At 35.5% G+C, this 27,886-nt stretch overlaps 1 protein-coding gene and 1 pseudogene across 8 annotated transcripts in view; both read left to right on the top strand.

Moving 5' to 3' along the window:
• Positions 1 to 27,886, top strand: part of ANKIB1 (ankyrin repeat and IBR domain containing 1) — a 158,722-nt gene that overhangs the window by 100,564 nt on the left and 30,272 nt on the right. For all 8 annotated transcript variants that reach the window (XM_027102428.1, XM_027102429.1, XM_027102425.1 and 5 more), the window contains 6 exons: positions 4,264 to 4,446; positions 8,516 to 8,633; positions 15,350 to 15,558; positions 16,739 to 16,827; positions 22,314 to 22,458; positions 24,127 to 24,293. In XM_027102428.1, the coding sequence (XP_026958229.1) occupies positions 4,264 to 4,446; positions 8,516 to 8,633; positions 15,350 to 15,558; positions 16,739 to 16,827; positions 22,314 to 22,458; positions 24,127 to 24,293 (911 nt within the window). The remainder of the gene's footprint in view (positions 1 to 4,263; positions 4,447 to 8,515; positions 8,634 to 15,349; positions 15,559 to 16,738; positions 16,828 to 22,313; positions 22,459 to 24,126; positions 24,294 to 27,886) is intronic.
• On the top strand, positions 20,539 to 21,718 carry LOC113618357 (40S ribosomal protein S6 pseudogene; annotated as a pseudogene).

Below are 27,886 nucleotides of genomic sequence, written 5' to 3' on the forward strand. Positions count from 1 at the left end.
CTGTTGGATTTGAGAGGTATTAATGACTTTTAGGAATATTATAGTCAAGTGGGCAGAGTAGAAGTCAGATTGCTGGGAGAAATTGAGTAATTTGCTGAGAAAGTAGAGAGACAGCGGGTGTCAGTCACTAATTTGACAAATGTGGCCAAGAGAGAAGGTAAAGTATTAGGGAAGTGACAAGAAGGCTAACAGAATTAAGATAGGGGACTCTCTGTACCGGGAGCCAGTAGAAAGTCAGAGAGTGGAGATGAAAGGAATAATGGAGTGCTCAAGATCATAGAGAAAACAGATGAGGAAATGGTAATTTTACAACCAGAAGAGACTAAGAATCGTCTTTTTTTACATTTTTTCTCAAGATTATGTAAGCCTCATTTTATAGATGGACCTGGTAAACTGAGTCTTACAGAAGTTAAATGACTTGTTCAGAGTCAACCAGCCATTTAGATGATGGATCAAAGGGGTGGGAAGGGATTTGTCATGAACTAAGGGCTGTCCTTCCCCTCTTCCTCTGGGATTATGAACAGAAAGGAAGGCAAAATCGATAAACAGATGCGCTGAGATAGTGATAATTGTATGTTTCTTTTAAGGTAGAAAATTGTATGTGCCACCAAGTGTCTGAGATAGGCTAAAAAACACATTTGAATAAAATATTCAGTTCTCCTTGCTTGAGAGTGGAGAAAATGATACTTAGAATGCTTTGGTTGAAGCATTTAAAAACTACCTCTTCAGAACCACGTGTAACACCCTATTATGTAAAAGCAAAACACCTGACTTTATGCAGCAAAAGTTTAACAGATATCTTGACATCTTCTGCTTTCTTGTGTTCCAACCTTAAGCCCTAAAGGTCAGTATGCTAAAATTCTTTTTTAAAAAGTAATCCTCCAATGTCAGGCAGTACTGGTGATAGCTAGCTAGCTTCTATGCCAAAGGTAGCATATACGTTGATTTTCCTTGCCAAGACAAATGCTGTAAACATGGACCCTCCATTCCATCACTGATTATGAGTTTCTGTCCAGGTACCAATTGCAGCAATGAGATACAGGTTTTTGTGGCCCCTCACCCCACTCCCATCAGACTCATCTGGGGACTCCTTTCGAATTACCAATCAAGGCAAGAAGTCTCAAGTTCTAAAAATAGTCAACAGTGACTCTCAACAATGACTTCTCACACATCCTTTTTTTGTTTGTTTTTAAACCCCAAGGAATGCAGTCTATACTCTGGAATGTTCCTCTTACCAATATTCTGGAATGACACAGCCTCTTAAATTTTGTCTTTGCTTCTGCTAAAGAGTAGGGTGATTAAGTTAAAGATGATTTATCTTGTTTGCTAATATTTAGAATCTCTTCTGTGGTAGTATCTGTTGTGGAAGTAAATCAAGTCATGGCTTTGAAACCCGTCCCAGTGTGCATTTTCTGCTACTCTGAATATCAAAGAACCATAGAGTCAAGTCAGCTCTCAGTTCTGTAGCAGCCAGAAGCAAATAGTCTGTTTTGTGTTAGTGAAGCAGAAAGGCTGAAAACAGTAACAGACCCTGCAATAGGTATGATAAGTCTGTGGACTTAATACAAGTCGCCAGTATTGAACAGAGAAGGTAATATAAATATGTCAGTTTCCATGCCACACAGGCCATAGTCTAGGATCATTGCTTGTCAAACTTTAATGTGCATAAGAATCTCCTGGAGATGAGAATCAGATTCTGATTTAGAGGCCTGGAGTGGGAGGGGCTTGGGTGGTAGCCCTGAGAGTCAGCATTTCTAACAAACCCCCTGGTGTCCCTGGACCACATTTAGACTGAAAAGGTTCCAGGTGGTAAATAGCAGCTGATATGACCTTGCCTTCAGGCTCTAGAAGGTGGCTGCAACAGTGACTGCTGAGAGCTATTGCTTCACAGATTTTTTTTCTGTAAAGGGTCAGATGTAATGGGTAAATATTTTAAGCTTTGTGACCACAAGTCTATGTTTCATATTCTTCTTGGTTTGTTTGTTTGCTTGTTTTTACAACTTAAAAAATGTTTTAAACCATCTTAGCTCTGAGGTATACGTTTGGCTTAGAGCAAGAAGCCTAAGTCATATCCATTGGGCTTGTCAAGTTAGCCCATGGCTTCCAGGCCTGGCATTGGTATAAGTCCCTTATTTTATCAGGGCCTCTTGGGATGACTGTGGAGGAACCATAAGGATTAAGGATGACAGTTCCAAAAGCAATAAAAGAACTTTACAGGAAGATCCGTGTGTTTGTTGGAGGGAGAGGAGATAAAATTATTTGGAAGAAAATGAAAAGAAGCTACCATTTTTATTAACCCACATAAAAAATGAAAATCTCTAAAAAGTATTCACATTTAGATCATAAATAAGATCTGACCAGAACTTTATGGTGGGCCCGGAATACATTTGACTTCTTTATTTTGTGATCAGCCTATACTTTGGGTCAGTACAATGTCCAGTCATGGTTAAGAACTTGGTCAAACTTGTGTCTGAATCCCAGTTCTACTGCTTATTAGTTGAGTAACTTCGGTCAACTTGTTTAACTCTTCTGAAATATTATAATATCCCTGCTACTTGGGGTTGTTAATATTAAGTAAGAATATGTATTTGAAGTCCCAGCATAGTGCTTAGCACTTAGAAAACAATAAGTGGTGGCTGTTACTGTGTTGTTATGGTTGTGACTGAATTCTATAAAAGAATCAGCTCCATGACTAATTGTCAGGCTGTCCTTTAGGGTTGTCCTAGATTATGGCCTTCATGGTATTCATGTCCTTGTTAATGTCTCTGCAGACATACTGGGGAAACTTGAACCTATAGCCCTTAATAACAACATATTTAACTTCTGCAAAACCAGCAGAAACCTCAGTAGTGCACAAGACAAGTCCCTATTCCGTGTAATTTTAAAAGTGGGATTTCCTTGGGCGAAATCCTACCTTTAAATATCAAGAGATTTGATAGAATATCTTCCCAACTTGGCTATCAGTAGCTATTCCCATTGCTTATTTTGAGGAATATTGAAAACAATTTTGCTCTCATTGCTTATTTGGAGGAATATTGAAAACAGTTTTGCTTCAGTGATTTGCTCAACCGAATTTTATTTCAGCGTTTAGCTGGATAATGAATGATACAAATGAAAACTTTTGTCCACCTTGTCAGGACATCCAGGTATTAGTGGTTAAAGTAACAGTATTGGCTGTGTCCTTCTTTTTTAAGAAAGATTTATAGAAATGTATAAAATTTAGAGCATTGAATGACTATAAAATTATTGATTTTTAAGTAAACTTTGGACAGAATGCTTAAGAATTTCTTTGTAAAGTTTAAGAAATTGGTTTGTTGTTGTTTTTAACCAAAGGAAGTCATCTTTTTTTTTTAATAAATTTATTTCATTATTTATTTTTATTTTTGGCTGCGTTGGGTCTTCGTTGCTGTGCGTGGGCTTTCTCTGGTTACAGCAAGTAGGGACTACTCTTCGTTGCGGTGTGAGGGCTTCTCATTGCGGTGGCTTCTCTTGTTGGGAGCACGGGCTCTAGGCGCGGGCTTCAGTAGTTGTGGCACGCGGGCTCAGTAGCTGTGGCTCGCGGGCTCTAGAGCGCAGGCTCAGTAGTTGTGGTGCACGGGCTCAGTTACTCTGCGGCATATGGGATCTCCCTGGGCCAGGGCTCGAACCCGTGTCCCTTGCATTGACAGGCAGATTCTTAACCACTGCGCCACCAGGGAAGCCTCAAAAGGAAGTCATCTTAACGCTAATAAGCAAGAATTGCTAATCTTAAAATTAGAAGCCACTGGTATCTAAATAACTTTTATTGTCATTTCAGATACATACTGTTGAATTTTTGTTGTGCTTACTTTATTAAAATTTTTCTAATAGGCAGCATGAAATAACTTGTCATTTAAGTCTATAGTTGCAAGGTTTTTTTCTTTTTTTTAATATATTTATTTATTTATTTTTGGCTGCATTTGGTCTTCGTTGCTGTGTGCGGGCTTTCTCTAGTTGTGGCGAGTGGGGGCCACTCTTCCTTGCGTTGCACGGGCTTCTCATCGAGGTGGCTTCTCTTGTTGGAGAGCAGGGGCTCTAGGTGCGCCGGCTTCAGTAGTTGTGGCTCAAGGGCCCTAGAGCACAGGTTCAGTAGTTGTGGCGCACAGGCTTAGTTGCTCCGCGGCATGTGGGATCTTCCCGGACCAGGGCTTGAACCCGTGTCCCCTGCATTGGCAGGCGGATTCTTAACCACTGTGCCACTAGGGAAGTCCTATAGTTGAAAGTTTTTGAAAAAATCTTTTTTAGCTTTTAGTAAAACATGGAGGAGACTTGTTTGCTGAGAATGAGAATAAAGATACTCCTTGTGATTGTGCTGAAAAGCAACACCACAAAGATTTGGCCCTCAATCTGGAATCTCAAATGGTATTCTCACGAGATCCTGAAGCTGAAGAAATAGAAGCTGAATATGCTGCATTAGACAAACGAGAGGTAAGTTTTTTTTAATAAAAAAATTATATGGATTTTATATTAAATTTTATTTTTTTCTTCTTTAAAACCCAGTTTGTGTGGTCTTCTTTGCAATGTGCTAAATATCCTGTGATCTACATAGCCATAAGTATGAAAATACATCTAGAAAACCTGGAGGTGGTGTCTGTCCTTTAGCATATGTAAGTATGTTTAATTACATATAAATAGAGATGCTGACTCCAAGACTCCAGTCCTGTACTTCAGTCTCTGCCTGTCTTCTGGATTGCTCTTATCAACAAACATGCTTTGGTAACTCCCATCTTAAAAAACAAAACAACCTCTCCATTGACCACTCTTCCCCAGCCCTGTCCCTGTCCCCCTTCACTTGTAGCCCCATATCTCTGATCTTCATATGAGAAAAACAAAACTTAGGAGCTGTCTATACATACCAACTTCCTCACCTTCCCTTCACTCTTCAGCCCATTGCAGTGTGACTTTCTTCCCTTCTACTCTGATGGAACTGCACTGATGTGCAGAGTCACTGTGCTGCCAAATCCAGTAGGTGCTTTTCTTACTTGAATTCTTCAGCACTACTTGACATAATTAACCACTCCCTTAGTGAAACACTCTTCCCTTGGCTTCAGTGACATTGCTTTCTGGTTTTCCTTTAAGTCTTCCTTGTCTCAGTAAACATTACCTCCATCCACTCAAGCATAAATGTGGCAAGCATTCTCGATTCCTCACATCCAAGCAGTCTGGGAATTCTGTCAGTTTACCTCCAAGGTTATAACCTAAATCCATTTACTCCTCCCATTCTCTACTCCTACCTCCCTAGGTCCTCTCCACCTTCACTTCTCATCCGAACTACTATAGTAGTTTCCTTACTGGTCTCCTTCCTTCTGTTCTCGTCCCCTTAGAATCCATTTTGTGCACAGTAGCCAGAGTGCCTTTTAAACTTAAATTAGATCATATCACTTAAACCATAGAGTGACTTTTCATAGCACTTAGAATAAAATCCAAACTGTTTGCTCAGATATAAGACCTTATATGGTCTCGCCACTATTTACCTCTCCAACATCATCTCACTGGCACACTTTGCTCTAATTGTAGTACCTAGACTATACTAAAGCTTTTGCATTTCCTGTTCCTTATGTCTAAAATCATCTCCCAAGTTTTCTCTTGACTATATCAGTTCTGCAGAGAGGCAGTCTTAGACCATTCTTTCTGAAGTAGACCCCTCTCCTTCCATTATTCTTTACCATATACCCTATTTATTTTTTGTAGCACGTATCACATGCTATAATTATTTTGTTTATATATTTTTATAGTTTACTTGTTTACTGCCTTTCTCTTTTATTAGATTGTCAACTTTATGAGGGCCAGAACCATAACTGCCTTATTTAGCAGAATATTTTCAGTGTCTAACACACTGCATGCACAGTGGGCATCCATAAATATTTCTTAAATAAAGACATTATTATAAGACACAGTAAATTTTTTCCTCTAAAAACGATTCTGATTCTTCAGTATTCAGTGCTAACTTGATTCTGAGAGGACTTATATAACTATTATTTGTATGTGTTTAGGCACTTTTATTTGCCATTGCTCTTTAAATTAGTTTTCTTTTTCTTTCTTTGTATCAGTATTGGACTGCTTTGAAGGTTATTGCTGGTTTGTGTTAATCTGAAAAAGAAGCAGTTTATCTTTGCAGCAGGAAAGAGAAAGGCACCTTCATCTTAATCCCTCCTGCAGAAGAAAGGGGTACTGCCCGCTTGGAACTGAGCAATGTATTGAAATGCATCACATGGCCTAGTTATAGTTTCATTGCAGAAATTCAGAGTGAATATGTTACATGTTCATGAAGGGAGTATGTCTTTCTCCTTCAAGGACTATTTTTCTTCCATTGTAACCTATTTAGGTTTTAAACTGTGCATTAAAAAAAAAGAATCTATACAGATTGCTTTATATCAATATTATTCCTTTCTTAATGTATCTAAAGTAAAATTTTATTTGGTTCAACATAAATTAGGTAGAATGATGGCTAATCTGAAAAAGAACATTTAGGAAATATACCAGGAAATAAACAGTTGCCACCACTGGGAATATCAGGAAATATTGATTTTCATTGCTGAGGCAGGAAAGATACCTGGAGTCCCAAATCTGAACTTGGAACACAGTTTCTAGAAGCAATGTTATATATAGTGTATAAATTCTAACTGGAATGAGTACTACAAATTTAATCATTAAAGGATTTGGTAGATTTTTGCAGGACAAAGTATGGTTCATAAATTAGCTTAAAAGCAAACTGTATATGATGATTTGGGGGCACTTTTTAAAGGATAGTTGGGTTAAATTTCCCCTTTTTCCTTTTTTAGTTAATCCCTATATAGAATAGTTTAGGTTAAATTTTTATTTCTTTTTCTACTTAAGGTTATAGGATACCTGTAATATGTAGAGATTCATGGCAGTATAGCTGAATGCATATATAGGTGTAGTAGACTATTAATACAGTATGATATGAAATGTATTCAGCATTAAGTTTTTTTTTTTTTTTTACTATCATTTGTAAAAAGAGTAACACTGCAGACTGATTGAGTGCGTGCTCTGCCCCTGTTTAAAGCTTTTTAACATCCCCAGTGATTTTTCTTTAATTTTTCTTCTTTTTGTGGCCGTGCTGAGTGGCATGTGGGATCTTAGTTCCCTGACCAGGGATCAGACCCGCGCCCCCTGCATTGGAAGCGTGGAGTCTTAACCACTGGACCACCAGGGAAGTTCTTTAATTTTTTAATTAAAGTTTTTTCAGCCAAACACCCCTTTTATAAGAAGAAGCAGAATGAAAATTTAAAATATTCATTATTCTACCACTTATAAATAATACTTGTAACATTTTGCCTTCCATTTTTCATCAGTGTGATGATATTGTACATTTTACATCCTGTAGTTTTTTTTTTCCTTAACATTTTTTGATATTCACAGACTCATCATGGAAAACATTTTGAATGACTGCTAACTACTCTAACATGTAGATGTCCTATAACTCCCTGAAAGTATATTTGGGTTCCTTGCATTTTGTCACTTTTAAAAGTAACATTGCAGTTGACCAGTTTTGTTCACATTGTGATTAGACCTTAGGATAGATTCCTATAAGTAAAGTTATTGAGTCACAAGATCAGTATTTTAAAGGCTCATGATACGTGATGCTTAGTCATTAAATGATAATCCAATTTCTGTTTTTACCCACAGTACATCAGAGGGCCATCTCACTGCAACCTTACCAATATTGAGGGGTGTTTTTGTTTTTTTCCAAACCTTGGCCAGTTTGTTAGGTAAAGAGTTTGTATACTTAAGGATGTTTGTGTTTTTATAACTTTTGACATTTTAAATTTACTGATTGTCACAAATTCCTTATATATTAAAAGCAACACACTTTTTATGTTTAAACCTTGGCAGTTTCTTTTGCAGTCAAGTTTGTCAGTCTTTCCTGTCATTACTACACTCATTGCTTGTATATGCTTCCCTGCCAGAAGACATCTTAGGATCAGGAAACATACATCAACTGAGAGAAATTACCCCTGGTGAATAGAGTTCCCACCATATGGGGTTAAGTAAGAATTGATGAAATGGTTTCCATGATAATCAAAAAAACAAAGCAAGAAATAAAGATAATATCTAGTTTTAAAATATCTATAAATCAGCTGTAAGGGATAGGGCTTACTGACTGCCCAGAACTCTCTGGATGTTACCAAAGGACTTCCTCAATGGTTGTTATTCTGATAAGTATTTGAGAATTTCTACTGCTTTTTAAGTTATGGTCTTTAGTTCTATGCTTACTGCAGTAAGCTGGTTACATCTGTTTAAAGGATTGAAATAAGGTACATGAGACTAGGCATCCACTTTCCATCTTAAAAAAGACTTGTGAGAGAGTAGTTTGAAGTCCATGATAGTGGAACATACAGAGCCTTTTTAACTTCATTGCCAAACTGGAACTGGAAGGTTAAATAAATGATAATCATATATATTTATTTATAGGCATTTAGAACTTCCTAATAGTATAATAGCCAATTTAACTTTGTTTTTCTTCTTTTTAAAGCCATATGAAGGATTAAGACCTCAGGATCTTCGTAGATTGAAAGATATGCTTATTGTGGAAACAGCAGACATGCTCCAGGCTCCACTATTTACTGCTGAAGCTTTACTTCGAGCTCATGGTAATGAAAGAAATGTGCTTCTGATAACACGAGTGCCTTTTGAAACTTTTCAGAGTTAAAAGGTGGCTATTTTAATGTTTTAATATAAAACAAAATAGTTTGCTAAACAAGCCTAAGTTCATTTTTGTGCAGTAGTTACTGCAGTACTCAGCATCCTCATAACATTTTGTATTTTTTTTTTAACATTTTGTATTTTGAAGTATAAACTAGCTACAAATTGTAGAGAGAAACAGGAAATTTCTTTTAAAAATTGAGCTACTAAATCAACTTATAGATTGTCTAATTTTAGAAATGTATCTGATTCAAGCAGGGTTGAGAGTTGGAATCCATAGTCCTAGTCCTGGTTTTAACATTAATTTTTACTAAAGTCAATTAAATAAAGTTAACTAACAGTTGTGTTATCAGTATTGTCAGTTGTATTTATTTTATGTAAAAGCTGTTTCTCACCATGAAATGCACAAAGAGAAATTTAGAGAGTCAAGGCAGGAATATGCTATTCTTTTAAGGTGAGGTTTTTTTGTTTGTTTTTATTTTTTTGAGGACATTACCAGATTTACTTAGGAAAAGTGCTCAGCTTATTTTAAGTTCTCTGTGATACTTAGCATAGCCATTCTGGGAGTTGTTACATGCTGAGTTGGACCCTCTCATTGCACACTTGATATTTGACATTTTGGCTTATTTCAAAGAGGTTTTTTCTGATTTAGAAATGCTTTTTAAAGATAGAAAGGTAAATGGCTATTCTCATCCAGTAATTTTGAGGCATACCGGTCTGTTTTAACTATAAATCTGTACCATCTATCCTAAAATAGAATGTCAACTTCCAAAAACGTTTATATAACGTTTTGATCAGAATAAAATTTAAAACTGCATTTCATCATCCTTTGATCACCTCTGTGAATAATTTGGTGTATAACCATCCAGAATCACTAACTTCAATATTGATATTTCCCAGAGTTCTGTGGCTCTATATTTTAGTATAAATAAGGATAGCCTGGGAAACTAACCAGAGATTCCTAGGTCGACTTCCAGAGAGTCTAAGTCTTTAGGTGAGGGATGCAGCATAAAAACGTGTGTTGTAAACAAGCCTTACAAAGTAGACCGTTTTCTGAGAAACATTGCTGTGCACATTTATCTAATGAAACCAAGGGTTTCAAAAACCACCTAAATAATAAAGAATATATCTACCACCTGACCTTAATAAAGTATTCAAGGCTTTATTTCTAAATGCCTTTTTAACATTTTCTCCTCAACCTAAGGGTGTCCACACCTGAACTCATCATTTCTCCCACTGTCTTGATAAATGGACTGCCACATTAATTTAATCACCCTAACTAGAAACTGGGAAGTCATACTTTCCTTCTTCATCTCTATTACATTTGGCCACAGTCTTATCATTCCTCTTCCTAAATATCTCTCATCCTCTCCCCATCCTCCCTAGCTCTTTCCATTCTCACTGCCACTGACTTAAATTCAGGTTGTCATTATTTTTCATCTAAATTGTAGTCTCCGCTGTTGCCATTCCTCTTCATCCTTATTCATTTTTTATATTGCATTTTAAAATTTTGAGCATGTAACTCCCCTGCTGAAAAACCCTTCACTGGCTCTCCACAGACTTAAAATATCCCAGCTCTTTAGTAGACCTTCATGACCCAGGCTTCTTTACCTGGGCTGTTAATTTTCCCATTTATTTACCCACTCCTGCTTGTCCTTATTAATCACTCTTCCAGGAAACCTTTTCTGCTTATGTGTTCCCAAGTATTCACTGAGAGCCTTCCTGTCTCTTCCCATTATATCCTGTGCATGTTATGTGTCGTACACTTAGAATACAATATTGTAATAATCTCTTTATTTGCTTTTCTTCTACATGAGCCTGGGAGCTCTTAGAGGACAGCTTTTTATTGTTTTTTGTTTCCACAATATCTGGCATCCCTTAAGCCCTCAGATCATAGTTACAAAATGAATAGATAATATATCTGAAATGTTATTTATATATTTTTAAATCCATCTTTTTATTATAAAACTATTTTTCTCCATTGCCATCTTTTAAAATTTTGAAGTAAATCCTTTGGGAAAAAAATTTAGACCTGGTTTCAAAAACGACATTGAGAAATTCAGAATAGTTTTTAAAATCCTAGAATTTAAAGATAAAATATTTTCCTCTTAGTAATAATACTTAACATTCGTAAAAACTTGTAAAGAAATACCAAATACCTTAAATTGTTTTTCTTTTGTGTGAGGTTCACAGCACCCCGTCCTTTGCTTGAGCTTTCAAATAAAGAGAGTGCATTTAAATATAACATAGAGCTGGCATAAAAGTGGAAGCTATTCATCTGTGAGGAGCTATAACGTGACAGTTGTATTAGTTAGGGTAGGCTGGCTGCTGAAATGAAAGTATCGAGTCAAACACAGTAAACATTTATTTATTTATTTTGTGGTATGCGGGCCTCTCACTGTGTGGCCTCTCCCGTTGTGGAACACAGGCTCCAGATGTGCAGGCTCAGCGGCCATTGCTCACGGGCCCAGCCGCTCCGCGGCATGTGGGATCTTCCCGGACCGGGGCATGAACCCGTGTCCCCTGCATCGGCAGGTGGACTCTCAACCACTGCACCACCAGGGAAGCCCAGTAAACATTTATTAATCATAATAGTCTCTAAAGTGTTAGGAATGGGACAGGGGCTGTGCTCCACACAGTTACTTGGACTGACTGAGACTCTGCCATATTAACAAAGTAGCTTCTGAGGTTGCCTGGATTATCTCCATTCCAGACAACCAATCAGAAAGGAAAAAGTGTGGAGAAATAGGTGTGGGAAGTTTTTTGACCCAGTCCTGGAAGTGGCATAAATCACTCCTGCACCTATTCCACTGACCAGAATTCTGTCACATGGTCACACTTAACTGCAAGCAATAGTTCTACTCTGTAGAACTGTTGTGTAGTACTTATGGCCATTTCTGCCACAGGTATCTACATTCAGCTAAATTATATAATATATCATAATTCTAACTTACAATATTATATAGAATCTAAGGCTAACTTAACTAGTAATTTTATTGTAATTAAAACAAAGATTTTCTTCTCTGGTGTTTACACATTGTGTCATCAAGTATTTTTAAATGATCACCTCCATTTTCATTCCATTGATATTTCCCTAAATTACTTCTTTTATATAGTAGGGTTAATTCTAATAACCTGATATCTAACTGAATTTTATTACTTGACCTTTGTCTATTCTGTGATAACTTTTTTGATAACTTAAGAGTTCTATATTTCAGTCTCCTATTAAGGCATATAATAGAGGCTAATGCAGGTTTTCAGATGGACATCTCTTCTATATTGTTTAGGTAATATCAGTGATATTTTGATAATCAAATAAGATTTTCAGAGATAAACCATGCTAGTGAATAAAAAAGACAGTGCACAGAGCTGCAGTTTATACTAATTGCTGTCAAAATCCGGATGGGCTCTGTTTCAGAGCTATTAAACTGAACTCTTCGTTAGATTTATAGATTGTATCCTTGGTAACATTCATTCAGCTTTCCACAGGAAAATAGATTTAAGTATTATGTTATCTACTGTCAAATTTAGTCCCAAAGTAATGAGGTTGAAGACAGAAGACAGAAATGTTTGGCAGTATTTACTAAGTAGTAATTGAATTTTAAGGATGACTCTGTTAAGAATACAAAGGTCATTTTCTGAGCATTTCCTCAGTAATAAAAGTAACTTATATAGTTCAAAGCTACCTAATGAGAAAATAAGTAAAATTTACTTACCTGTTTTTTAAAATATGAGACCAAGGCTAGTTTGCTTGTCCTTAGAGTAAATGTATACTGAAGTATTTTTTAAATCTCCTTTGGAGACTCATCACTTCTATAGGTACTTAAACATCGGTATTCCACACCTCCTCTCACTCTACTCTCTTCCTAGGAAATGACATCTTCTCCCATGGCTTCCATAGATACAGATTTCTCCTTCTAAAACTAGACTTCTGAGCTCTGTACACTTATATATAACTGCCGATTTGAAAGCACCTCTAGGATATCTCAAAAGCCCCTTAATCTCATCATGTCTAAAATTAAAATCATGCTTTTAAACCTGTACCTGAGTCTCTGGTATTCCCTATTTACATAGATGGCAGCACCAACCAACCAATGTGGAAGACCTGGGACAACAACTTTGACATTTCCTCTCCCTCAGACCCTATATCCCATTGTTACCAAATTTTCAGTCTCACGTCCCGGATCTTAACTTCTTCCTTTCTCTTCATCTCCACCGCAGCCAGCCATGGCCTTGGCTACCATAATCTCTCACTGGTATTTCCCAGTAGCCTCCTTTCTAGTCTACCTTTCCCTCCACTCTCACCCTATCCAATTTCTTTGTTATTCCATACTGTAGTCAGAATGATCTTTTCAGATCTAACTGTGACAACCTGTTCTTCCTAACCCTAAGCCCAGTTTTCACTGGCTTTCTGTCACTTCTAAACTGATGATAGGAGTATTATTAAAAAGTTCTACATGGCCTAGTCACTGCCTGTTTTCAGCCTCACTCACACAGTGCTTTCCCTCTGGTCTCCATGCTCCAGCTACACTGACTTTTTTAATTTCACAAGGATGCTACCTTTTCTCCTACCATAAGGCCTTTTAGCATGCTATGTACCATCTGTCTAGAATGTCTTTCCCTCTTCCTTTTACCGAGTTAGCTCCCACTCATCCTTCAGATGTCCGCTCCAAGCCATGAGCTTCCTGAATGGGAGTCTCTACCTCTTCTTAATGGTGCTTCTGACAGTGATAATTTTTTTTAATGTGTTGATTTTACTTAATGTCTTTTTCCCTACTAGACTCTAAGTTCCATGAAAGCAGGAATTATGCCTGTTTTTTCCTCCTGTTATGTCCCTACAGCTTGACATAGTATATGGCACATAAAAGACATTCAATAAATGTTTGCTAAATGAATGATATGATAGAATCCAAGCAGGAATTGTGCTGGAAAATATTTGTAGCAGATAAGACTAGAATTTAATTTAATATGTGTGTATATAAATTATAGTAGTTCTTTTCTCCATTTATGAAAAAGTATTGTAGTGGAGATTTGAAAAATAATATTGTTCTAAGAAAGTTTTAACTTTTTAAGTAAGTACAAGTATACCTCATTTTATTGCACTTTGCTTTATTGTGCTTTGCAGATATTGCATTTTTTACAATTTGAACATTTGTGGCAACCCTACATTGTCAGATGATGGTTAGTGTTTTTTAGCAATAAAGTGTTTTAATTAAGGTACTATAGTCTGTTAAATGTGTAATAGCATTATAGCTAAAAAAACAATGTAGTGTAAACATAACCTTTATATGCACTGGGAAACCAAAAAATTTGTATAACTTGCTTTATATTTGCTTTATTGCAGTGGTCTAGAACCAAACTTGCAATATCTCCAAGGTATGCCTGTAATGTCCTATCAAAACACTCAGGTCCATTTAGCAACATTTCCTAGAATGCACTCATGTGCAGTGTTTTTCAGTTGTTGGATTTTTCTTCTTTTGTAATGACTCCTGTTTTCAATCTTATCTTCCATCTCCCCAAACCACAATATAGTATACTGTAACTTTACAGAGCTGCTCATGTCTCTCCATTATATTTCTGTGCCTTTGCACGTATGGAAACACACTGTATCTTCACTGCATGTCTGAATCATAATTATCCTGGTAAACCACCAAATATATTGACTTCATATGGTTGAAAAAAGTCTTATATAGAAAGTTTTCACAGTTATTTGTATTTGATTTGTAAAATGATATAGAATGGGCCCATGGTAAATAATTGACTCATATTACTTTTGACCCTATGCTTTATTGGGCTGCAGTGGAAAGAACACAGGCTTTGGATTCACAGAAATTTGTTTCAAATCCTTCATATCTGTGTGAGCCTGGGCAAGTTGTGTAATTTCCCTGAGTCTTGGTTTCTTCACCTCAATAATGATTGAAAAGTTTGTTGGGAGGAGTAAATGAAATATATATATAAAACACCTGGGAAAATCATTGGCTATATCAGTTTATTGTTTTGAATGGGTTAGGTTTTTATGGCTCTGGACTTATAATAACATACTTCACTTGACTATTTTTAAAGTGTTTGTACTAGGAAGGTAACCTTTTTTTAGTTAAGTCAGAATCAGTCTCACTTAATGTGCAATTTATATCAAATTCACTAAAACTTTATAATCATAATCTCTTCAGAAGTTCCTTCTGCTTTCAAGCTGTTTATCAAATGAGTTTTAGGACTTGTTGGCATTTTGACATGCTTATAGTTAGCTGTGTAATCATTTTACAACTTGACAGCAGTGAGGCCAATTGTGAAGTTACATATTATTCTTGAAAGAGTAAAATGGCCTAATCAAACCTATACCTATAAAAATTTAGTAAATTCCAATGACATGTGAGCCACCACTTTTGATTATTAGTAGAAATGACTGAAAATTTTGACCATATTATTAGATATTGACATGGTTGTAAGCCATGATAAATTATAAAACTTTAAATTCTGTTTAAAAATATGAATGGATATAAAATCATAAACATTCATTTGCGATTACTATTTTGATACAAATAGTTTTTTTTCCATAGATGACCTATATCTCTCTAACTTATTCTCTTTTGTTATTATGAAGCTCTTAAAACATCACCGTATTTTCTCTGTTATTTGAGAGATATCCATTCTATTTTTCTTAAAGATTGGGACAGGGAGAAATTACTTGAAGCTTGGATGTCCAACCCAGAGAACTGCTGCCAACGATCAGGTGTTCAAATGCCAACTCCACCACCAAGTGGGTATAATGCCTGGGACACACTCCCTTCTCCAAGAACTCCAAGGACTACACGTTCTTCCATCACGTCTCCAGATGAAATAAGTTTATCTCCTGGGGATTTGGACACCAGTTTGGTATGGTTTAGTATTCCGTGTACTTCCCATAGTTTTAGTTTTAATATTGTTTCATGGAACCTCTAGTCATAATTCTTGTAATTGAATCCTATACCCTACTTAAAAGGTTCAATTATTTCATGCTTTGGTAAATATTTATTATCACAGACTATTTTTGAGATCTCTGAATTACAGATTGAAAAGCAAAAGGGGTTTCTTTTTCTCTTTTAAAACAAAACATAAGAGAATTTGGGAAAACCATCTACAATATTTTCACTTAAAATCTCCAATTGCTTAAAATTTTGAGCACACCATACTGAAATATTAAAAGTTGAGTTTGTGATAGGCACCTGAAACCCAAAGATATGAAAATATTTTTATATTTTTCTGAAGACATTTATCATATGTTGATGATTATGTATTTGTTTCAGTAAAACTTCTGGAGTTTGTCATCTGGATACATTTCCAAAATAAATATTTGCTTTTTATTGAGAAACAGTACTGCCATTGTGTGCATTTTTAATTGGCAAACCATTGGTGTACTGTTACAGGAACTTTTTATGTTTCTCGAATAATTCAGCCACACAAAATATGTTATAAATATGAATGCACTCCAGATTTTATCTGGGCCTTCTTGGAAAACAGAATCTTACTTCTGTAATTCACATCTGTAACATTATAAAGGTAGTTATTGTTTAGAAGATACACAGCTTTGTAGCATGGTTCCCTGGGTAGAAATCCTTAAATTGCTCCTCTGAATATCCTGAGTTGCTGTATTGAAAAAACAGAGTTACTCCGTTTTTGTAGATTTTCTGGGGTGCGTATAGGGTGAAGGACATGATATTGAAGTGGTTATTTTGCAAGGAGCAATTTGATCTTGACTTGAATAGATTGCAATGATTTGTTCCTTGTATTTCCTTTTCCAAACAAATAGTTGCTGGCTAATTTAACCACATACGTTTGGAATTTAAGAATTTCACTTTTGCATTAAAACATTTAAATCCCACAATAATTTATAATGAGATAAGCATGATATTTGTTATTTAGTCAAAGGTAGGCACACTAACTTTAATTTCCCTTATAACTTTGAAACACTGTTTATAATTACTATGCTAGTATTTTTGCCATAAGCTAATGAACAAAGAGATGTTCTATCTCCAAGGTATGACTTTGTTTAAATCATTTTCTTCTTCACTTCCAGTGTGACATTTGTATGTGCAGTATTTCTGTATTTGAAGACCCAGTGGATATGCCCTGTGGACATGACTTTTGTAGAGGATGTTGGGAATCGTGAGTATATGTGCAGCTTAGTATTTCTTACTGCATGATAGCACTCTGATTTGGCAATAAAATTGCTTGCTTTCAGTATTTAATGATATGGATTATTTATATTGGTTTCAGAGTTACACTCAAATGTGTTATATTTTACTACTAAAGAAGAATTCTGTTTTTATTTTGACATCTTCCTATCTATTAATTTAGTAAAATTATTTAATTTAGTAAAATTATTTAATTTAGTAATTAAGGTTATTTTGCTTAATGTAAGGTACTTTGGGGAACAAAGCAGATGTAGGTAAATAAGTTTTCTCATCTATTGTAAATTTTAAGGCTGCACCTCAATATCAAGAATCAGTTTCTTATATCCCAAGATTGTTTAAGCATTTGTTTTTACGCTTTCTCTGAACTTTTTGTGACAAGCAGATAGCCTTGGAAATCTGTAAGAATATGGACGCTTAAAATTCCTTTTTAATCAATTCAAAGTTAGATGTCTCTGCTAAGCATGGTTGGTCTATATTACAAACTGAAATTTTACTTTCCTCCTCATGTTTATCTCTGTTCTCCTTCCCATTACCTTGCCAAGATTTATACTTTCTCACCATCCATTAATGTTGCTCTAATGTTGTACTTTTTGAGAGAGGTTTATAAACTAAATGAAGAAGATCAATATAATGAGCAATACGTTATCAGGTTATCTCTGGAGACACGTAAATCTAATGATTATGACCTCAGCAAAGCATATCACTAATATTTAAGGGAAAAGTTTTCAAACTGTTCTTTTTCGTAGAATACTAGGAACCAAGTATAGGGAACTAGGGAATACCATGTTGCGTGAAACAGCAAGAACCTGAGGAAATTTTCTGTTGTTTTTTTTTTAATAACTTTGTCGTGGTATGGATAGCATACACTAAAACACATATTCAAAATAAATAATTCAGTAGGCTTTGACATACATATATACCCATGAAACCATTATGACAATCAAGATAATGCATATATCCATTACCCCCAAAAGTTTCCTCATTTCTCCTTGAAATCCCTCCCACCCTTCTCTTTCCACCACCACCCTCCACCTCCCATCTGTAGGCAACCACTGATCTTCTTTCTGTCACTGTGGTTTCATTTTGAGTACATTTTCTTTATCTGTTTTCCAAATTGGGATATAAGGGAAGATTATATTTGGATTTATATTTGTATAAATGGATTTGTATATTATATTTACATTATTTATTTGGAAGGGAAAAATAATCTGCTTTAAAAAAAATCAGAATAAGTAAGAATATCTGGTTGTTCTTTTTAAAACATAGATTAGACTCTACTCTGAATCTAATTAGATGGGATCAAATCAGTGCAGCTGATACAGATAAATTAATTGGCAGAGGTCAGAACTCACAACACAAAGCAAACTTTGAGCTGGTTCTGAGCACAGAAAATCTTCCACAGGTTTAGTACTTTATTTAGCTTAAAACTGTCAACTGTATTATATTAGGAAGTATTATCTGGGTTCTACCAAGTTTGTTACTCTTGATGTTGATTTCTCTGTGAAAATTGAGCCCCTCTAAGGGATTTACTTGAATTTTCTTGAACTTCCTTGACCTTCCTCTCCAAACTCCTATCACAGGAACCATCTCCCATACTTAATGGTAAGATTTAAATTTGAAAGATCTAATTATTGTTTTCCATGGTACCTTATCAGCCTACCTAGGATATTCCTCCTCTCTCCTACCAGGTAGTTCTTGTCAAATCAAGCATCAGTAAAACAAGTACCAGATTGAGTGACTCGTATGTGAATAAAACCATTTTAAAATTAATTGCAGTCCTTTCATGGGCATATAGAAAAACTCTTCAGTCTAAGAAGCAAGGAAGAATTTTTAAAGGTCCCTAGATAGTTTTGAAAACATCTTAATTTATCTTACTCTTCTCTACCCCCTTATCTCATCAGTCTATACAGGTGCTTTGAAGCATCTATGCCAAGGGCTTAAATGAAAGAGAAATTACTATTTTCTACCCAGCCTAGAATATCCTTCCTGCTACTGATTAGTTGTTGATTTACTAAGTGGTAACCTTCCTGTGCCTCAATTTCCTAAACTATAAAATGGTGACAGTGGTGAGTACTTTATAGGATTGTTGTTAAATGGCTTAATATATGGAAAATGCTTAGAACAGGGCCTGGCATATAGTAACCACTCAGTAAATGTTAGTTATTACCATCTTACTAAGCTTGATAATAAACAGTGGGAACTTACGATATAATCTGTGAACCTGACCTACAAGATAAAAATATAGGTAAAGTTTGCCCCAGGTTTCTCTCTTTTACTAACATTCATCAACTCTATGTTCTGCTTTTAAATTTAGTGAGAAATTCTATGTTGCTGAAAATTAGTAGACTGGCTCACAGAGAGATGATCCTTTCTTCAGTGAGGTCTTCTCAGTTCTGTCATTTAATTCCCCAGAGATAGTTAAACCTGCTCTGATGTATTTAGAATACATAAAATTCAAAAACATCATTATATAGTAACTATGTCTAAGTATGTTGTGCACTTTGACAGGGGACTATAAGTATTAAGGTAAATTATATCTAACTTTACAGGGAACCTATTCATAGCTAAAAGGAAGAGAATCCTGCTATGTGAAAAAAGGAACTCTGCAGTTAGCTGTTCTCAAACTTTTAGTCTCAACATCCCTTTACACTTTTAAAAATTGTTGAGGACGTTTTTCACATAACTAGAACAAATAATTCTAAAATTTGTATGGACATACAAAAGACCCTTCATAGCCAAAGCAGTCTTGAGAAAAAAGAACAAAGCTAGAGTTGTCACACTCCCTGATTTTAAACTTTACTACAAAGCTGCAGTTATCAAAACAGTATGGTACTGGCACAAAAACAGACACAGATCAATGGAACAGAATAGAGAGCCCAAAAATGAACCCACACTTATATGGGCAATTAATCTGCAACAAAAGAGGCAAGAATATACGATGGAGAAGAGATGACCCCTTCAATAAATGGTACTGGGCAAACTGGACGGCCACATACAAAGAATCAAGTTGGACTACTCTCTCTCACACCATGCACAAAAATATATTCAAAATGGATTAAAGACTTAAATGCAAGACCTGAAACCACAAACTTCTACAAGAAAACATAGGCAGTAAGCTCTTTGACATCATTCTTAGTAATATTTTTTTGGATATGTCTCCTCAGGCAAGGGAAATTCACACTTCAAAAGTTTGTTTCGGGCTTCCCTGGTGGCGCAGTTGTTGAGAGTCCGCCTGCCGATGCAGGGGACACGAGTTCGTGCCCTGGTCCGGGAAGATCCCACATGCCGCGGAGCGGCTAGGCCCATGAGCCATGGCCGCTGAGCCTGTGCTCCGTAACGGGAGAGGCCACAACAGTGAGAGGCCCACGTACTGCAAAAAAAAAAAAAAAAAAAAAGTTTGTTTCTTCAGGGCTTCCCTGGTGGCGCAGTGGTTAAGAATCCGCCTATCAATGCAGGGGACGTGGGTTTGAGCCCAGGCCCAGGAAGTTCCGACATGCCATGGAGCAACTAAGCCTGTGCACCACAACTACTGAGCCTGTGCTCTAGAGCCTGCGAGCCACAGCTGCTGGGCTCGCATGCCACAACTACTGAAGTCCGCACACCTAGAGCCCATGCTCAGCAACAAGAGAAGCCACCACAATGAGAATTCCGTGCACCACAACAACGAGTAGCCCCCACTCACCGCAACTAGAGGAAACCCACACACGGCAACAAAGACCCAACGCAGCCAAAAATAAATAAATAAAAAATTTTTTTAAAGTTTATTTCTTCTTTTTCCATGGGAAATATTAATGATAAAACCCTCACTAAAATTTATGAATTCTTTTTTCTGTGCCAGGCACCATGTAAATATTTCACATACATTATATCATATAATCTGTATAACAACCCTGAGAAGTACATATTGTTATCTCCATTTTACATATAGCGAAATTGAGGCCCAGAACAGTTAAATGAATTGCTTAAGGTCATATAACTTGTTGGTGGCAGACCTGGAATTCTCTAATATAAAATCTTGCTGTTGCTCTTTCTCGTGGCGCCTCGGAGGCGGTCGGCAGCTTCAGAATGAAGCTGAACATCTCTTTCCCGGCCACTGGCTGCCAGAAACTCATTGAAGTGGACGATGAACGAAAACTTCGAACCTTTTATGAGAAGTGTATGGCCACAGAAGTTGGTGCTGACGCTCTGGCTGAAGAATGGAAGGGTTATGTGGTCCGAATCAGTGGTGGGAACGACAAACAGGGTTTCCCCATGAAGCAGGGTGTCTTGACCCATGGCCGAGTCTGCCTGCTACTGAGTAAGGGGCATTCCTGTTACAGACCAAGGAGGACTGGAGAAAAGCGCAAATCTGTGCAGGGCTGCATTGTGGATGCCAATCTGAGCGTTCTCAATTTGGTCATTGTAAAAAAGGGGAGAAGGATATTCCTGGACTCACTGATACTACTGTGCCTCATCGCCTGGGGCCCAAAAGAGCTAGCAGAATCCGCAAACTTTTCAGTCTCTCTAAAGAAGATCATGTCCGCCAGTATGTTGTGAGAAAGCCTCTAAACAAAGAAGGTAAGAAACCTAGGACCAAAGCACCCAAGATTCAGCGTCTTGTTACTCCACGTGTTCTGTAACACAAACGTCGGCAAATTGCTCTGAAGAAACAGCGTACTAAGAAAAATAAGGAAGAGGCTGCAGAATATGCTAAACTTTTGGCCAAGAGAATGAAGGAGGCCAAAGAAAAACGCCAGGAACAGATTGCCAAGAGACGGAGGCTGTCCTCTCTGAGAGCTTCTACTTCTAAATCTGAGTCCAGTCAAAAATGAGATGTTCTTAGAGTAACAAATAAATATGATCAGACATCAAAAAAAAAAAAATCTTGCTGTTAACTACTTAATTCACCTTGGGCTAGATTCCTGCCACTTTCCAGGATGTCTTTTCTGTACTACCTCAACTAGTGTGCCTAGAATAGGACATGAAACTCATTTTAATATTTGTCTAAATGAAATATAAGCAGAAAACCTTTTCTTCAAAAAGTTATGCTGTATTCCAATGCCACCTCAAAAATCTCTTGAATTATCTATGGTTTAATTCTGTACCATTGCTCTCTTTAATTTAAAAGTGTAGAGTATTGAGAATTGAATATGACCTTTCTAAACCACTTATTTCTATTTTTAATGTTAAATATATTGTTTCAAATTTTTAAAGAGGATAAAGCAAACAAAGTTAAAGAAATTATAAAACATAGATCTGTATATAAATATTCATACATATATAATGAATGGTTGGGCAGGTAATAAGTGTTCAGTGTTTGTGAATTATATGAATTAATGTATTACAATTGATATTGCACAGTTTGTTCATTGGTATATTTTAATTATACTCTAACAGAAAATTCAGCATCAAGAAAAAATTCTTAGAATGTGCAAATTATATCCTTGCCTTTTTTCTATCCATTGATAATTTTAATAGGTTTTTGAATCTGAAAATTCAAGAAGGTGAAGCTCACAACATTTTCTGCCCTGCATATGATTGCTTCCAACTTGTTCCTGTGGATATCATAGAAAGCGTAGTTTCTAAGGAGATGGACAAACGATACCTACAGTTTGATATTAAGGTATGCTGCCAATTATCTGTGTGATTTCCAAAATATAAATTTTATTAAACCTATATAACAGATTTTAATTTTTTTGTTTTATTTTTGAAAACAAAGTAATGGACTCTGACTTTGTCAGAAAAACTGCATAAAGGAATGGTGGCCTAAATTATAGTTTTAAACTAAAGCATTATTTTATAATCATGATAGAAGTAAAAGCAAAAAGCCATAATAGTAGTTCACAAAAAAAATAAAACTATCGCTCCAAACTATTCATTGATTTGCATGTTGAACTTTTATAACTGATTGATCAAGATAACGTTCAAAGTAAATAGTAACTATTTTAAATTTTCCAGAAGACATATTTTTACTCCTCAGTGTAAATATTTAGAAATAAAGATTATCAACTTGGAAATTTATGGATTTTTTAATTTCAAGTAATAGTTTCATAAAACAAATTATAATGTTTATTTCATCTTTTTTTCCCCATCTTCTTTTTCACTCAGGAGTTATTCAGAAGTGTACGCAAACGCAAATCTTTGTGTGATTTAAAAGTTACATTTTAACTGTCTTGTTCAGATTTTTTTTATGGTCTAATCCCTAATACATGGACTTTTAAAAAAGAAGTCCTACTGTTTCTTTAACATAGAAAGCATCTTAATATTGACTTTTTTTTTACATTTTTCTTTTTTTTATTATTGTGGCAAAATACACATAAACTTTACCATTATAACTAGTTTTAAGTGAACTAAGTACTTTTACTTTGTTGTGCAACCATCACCACTCTCCATGTCTAGAAGTTTTTTCATCATCCCAAACTGAAACTCTGTTCCCATTGAACGCTAACTTCCCATTCCCTCTTCCCACAGCCCCTGGTAACCACTGTTGTGCTTTCTGTCTCTATGTCTTCCACTATTCTAGGCATCTTATATAAGTGGAATCACACAATATTTATCCTTATGTGTCTGGTTTATTGCACTTAGCATAATGTCTTCAAGGTTCATTCATGTTGTAGCATGTATCAAAATTTCCTTTCTTTTTAAGGTTGAATAATAGTCCAATAATGTATATACCACATTTTGTTTATGCATTCATTCATCCATGGATATTTGGGTTGTTTCTGCCTTTTGACTGCTGTGAATAATGCTGCTATGAACATGGGTGTACAAATATCTATCCCAGTTCCTGCTTTTAATTATTTGGGGTATATATGCAGAAGTGGAATTGCTGGATCATATGGTAATTCTATGTTTATAATATTGATTTTTATGTATTATTAGAGTACCATTTAGAAATTTACTGTTCTGATGCAACTAATAATCACAAGATTCTATTTATAAAAATTATTTTTCATCAGAAAAGTGGCACATTGTATGAGCAAACATTTTTAAATTACACATTTTCTGTATTTAAATTACAGCATTTTTACTCTATCATCATCTACTTGGTTTTTAGATTAAAGAAAACATAAATTTTAAAAGTCATGTCATTACTAAGGTAATTGCCACATTTTTCCTTCTTATTTTATATATCCCAATACTATTTTAAGTGTTTCTTGAGACTGACTATGCTTTGTTTTTTTATTTCACTCTGTTTTTGCTTTAAAGTAAATTGACATATGGGGTACACTCCCTATTAGAATTGAGAGTTAAAATGTTTTGTTATGTTTTGTTATTGCTGTTTAAACAGGCCTTTGTTGAAAATAACCCTGCCATTAAATGGTGTCCTACTCCAGGCTGTGAAAGAGCAGTCAGACTAACAAAACAAGGGTCAAACACATCTGGGTCTGATACACTCAGCTTCGCCTTGCTCAGAGCCCCTGCTGTGGACTGTGGAAAAGGACACCTCTTCTGCTGGTCAGTAAAAGACAAGTTGGAATAGCCTAATCACCTTTCTGACAGTTTTTAAAGAGACTTTATACTTTGAATCAGGCCTTTAAATTGTAGTATTTTTGATGTCATTCTTATTCATTAAAAAATATGTAAAGAGTGGTGATAGTTTACATTTATTGTGTGCTTGATGTGTGCCAGCCACCTTGCCAAATATTTTCAAATATTGAATTCTCCTAACAATGCTATGAACGGAGTGATATTATTATACCCATTTTACAGATACGGAAATTTAGGCACAGAGGAGTTGCCCAGGGTTATGCAGCTAGGAATTGGCAGAAATGGAATTAAAGCCCAGCTCTGGTGCTAGAGCCCATGCACTTGAACTTTAATACCAAATTACTCACCATAGATTAGAAAATGTTTAGAGTTTAACATCGTTTCTTAAAGTAGAAGTCTCTAGCAGTGATTCTTAACCAGGCATGCCCAGAATTTAGTATTAAGACAGCTTTTCCCAATTTTCATTCTAGACCCCGACAAGAGATATTTTGATTTAGTGGATTTTGGAGTGGGGCTTCAAAAAAAAAAAAAAAAAGCTCTTATGTGATTCTAATGCACAGTACCAGTTAAGAACCAGTTTGTGTCTTATGTTTTATTTAATTTCTAGTGCCTGATAAATAATTAGTAAGTATGAACTGATGATAAATCAGTAATGAATAGGCCATGTAACTATGTATAGTCTCTTGACTGTATGTTTGTCTGACATCCGCGTTATACTTTATTCAATTATAACTGTTTTAGTTTTAGTTAATTAAGTGATCAGAAGAAGAAATAGTATTTGTTATGCTTTTTGCTCATTTCCAGATTTATCACATATGCAAGGAAATATTGTACTTGAGGTAGATATAAAACTCTAATCTTTACTTGTATGCTTATCAGAAACCAAAATCAAACTGTAGCACTGCTAGATAGTAAAAAGGCAGTTATGGAAATATCCCTACCGTGAAAGGTCTATTTCTTAACCCCATCATCATTATCATTAGCTAAAAATATTTCTTGAACTGCCAAGCTATATATAGCACTGAATTCTAGGTCAGGTGTCAGCAAAGTAGTGTCTGCACCAATTTTTAAAAATAAAGTTTTATTAGAACACAGCCACACCCACTCATTGCCAGTTTGTTTACCTATTGTCTGTGGCTGCTTTCAGGCTATGACAGCATCGAGTAGTTGTGACAGAGACCATATGGCTTGCAAAACCCAAGATATTTAGTATCTGGCCCTTTACAGAAAAAGCTTGCGAGGCTTCTGGCTAAGTGCTTGAATATAGTGATTAATGAAAGGAAAACCACATTTACTACTTTCATGGCTAAATCAGGTTCAGCAAGTAAAATAGCAACAAAATACTGAATAATAGATTATATCCACATGCCTTAAGATAATTTTTCAAAACATTTAAAAAGCAAATTCCTAATTTTTAGTTTTACATGTTTTACTGTTTGATGGTTGAGTCCTAATTCTACCTCACTATCCCACCAGAAGAGATAAGGATCCAGCAACAGAAATGAGAAGTGAGTTATTGAATACACACAAGCTTACTTGTTTGCATATAAATTGTCCTTAGATTAATATGAATCTACTTTATTAGTAAGAATATTAAAAGAAGAAAATAAAGGAGCTTCTTCTTTGAAGTTAGTTTCTTGAGAAACTTAAGCTCTAGTGCCCTAAAGCACCCCATCTAGAATAGTACTAATTATGTACTATCCTTCAGAAAATCATTTTCTGAGCCCTCTGGTTCAGGTAAGCACCCCTGGATGAAAAAAGCTGATTAAGAGGATTGGTGGAGAGGCTACAAAAATGGAAAACATAGATTAGTAAAATGTATAGAAGATTAAGAAGATGATAACATTTGCTAACATCTGAGGATAATAAAATTTTGAAAGGAAAAGAAAAATCTGTGATTGGCATTGTCTTCTTAAACTCTGTGGTTTCTGTGGCCTAGCTTTTATTAGTTTTCACTGTAGATTAGCTTTTACTTTCTTGTATTCTTCCCCACCTCTCTTTGTATGCTGCAAGTAGTAAGTTTGGTTTGACTGAAAATACGGAAACTAATGGAAAAACCTACCAAGGTAGATTAGATTCTAAAAGCTATATATGCCAATAAACATATATGATGCTATAAACTGTACCTTTCTAGTCTAGTGTTTGGAGAAAATATGTCAGCTACTCTTTCTCACACCCCAAAATATCAGGCTGGTTATACTCAGTATCCATTGGAAACTATATGCCAAGATCACAGGCCCTACTTGGAATTTTATCCCAGTTCAAGGGATCTGTGGATGACCACATGGATTTAAGATCACATTTGGTAATTATTTACTCCTTCTGCTATTATAAGGGTGGTAGATAACTTAGCAAATAGTATCATCATTTTCTGACATAGCAATTCAGAACTTAACTTTATTACCTTTCATTTTTGAAATTCATTAAGCTATAGGATTGATATATGTAGGTATATGATATATGTATATTCTAGGATTTTTACATTGCTTCACCTCTCTAAGCATTAATTTGCAATTTTTGTTTTTACATAGCTTCCTACTTGTATTCATATAGTATAAAAGCTTTGCCTATAGTCAGAAATTCTAAGAAAAAAAGGAAATTCTAAGTAGAATTCTGCTGCCCTTACTTATCTAGTGTTTCAAAGAGAAAGAAAGTCTGCTTCATGCAAAAAGAAGCTTTGCAAGAGAGATCTTTATAAAATAAAAGCATGTGATTCAGGGTTTTCTTCTTTCTTTCCCCCCAAAGTTCAAAAATATTTTCTAAAAATGATTGCAAAAACCACAAGAAATGCCAATAACAGTTTCTTCTTTTTAAGAACTACGTGTGACAGAATCAGTTGAGAGCTATCCCCAAGAGATGTCTGCTTGGATATAACTGAATATATTCATTGTTGGGAGGGAAGGTAGGAGTAGGCATTTTCCTTCCCACCACAGGATAACCCCTTCTATTATAACTTGTTCACCAACAAGTTCTGTGCCCTTAATAACTGAACCTAGAATGCTTTTTCCCACTATCCTGTGTAATTACAGTTTCTCTGTCAGAGTATTTGCTACCAGTCATTGGTGTCTTGGTTAAAGCTTTCTTCAGGAAATTAGTTTTCCAGTATCTGTAGAACATTCCAGTATCTTCATTATTTCTGTCAGAATACTCTGTCTTCCTACACATGGCATAATCCAGATTATCAGTCACCTATTACATCTGATAGCATTGTCATCACTGTACTGTACTTTGGAGAAGTTCAGGCTTATTTTCTCTGATGTGTTAGTTTTCAAAGATCTACTTTGAAAGATCTACTTTGTAGATACTATCTACTTCTACTTTTAATCAATGCAATATTTTATTAATGTCTATTAAATTATCACTAAGTTACTAAGGAGCTGTATAAAACCACAGTTATGGAAAAGGTTTCCCAAATGCCAGATTTGGTAATAAGTCAGAAATTTAAGAAAATTAAGTTATTCTTTCCAGGTATTTAGTGATTTTTTTAGGTATACAATTCAATGGCATTAAGTACATTAACAGTGTTGTGCAACCATCACCCCTATCCATTTTAGAACATT

Source organism: Aethalodelphis obliquidens, unplaced genomic scaffold (assembly GCF_003676395.1).
Source record: "Aethalodelphis obliquidens isolate GAN/ISIS:26980383/991018 unplaced genomic scaffold, ASM367639v1 scaffold5, whole genome shotgun sequence".
Lineage (NCBI taxonomy): Eukaryota > Metazoa > Chordata > Mammalia > Artiodactyla > Delphinidae > Aethalodelphis > Aethalodelphis obliquidens.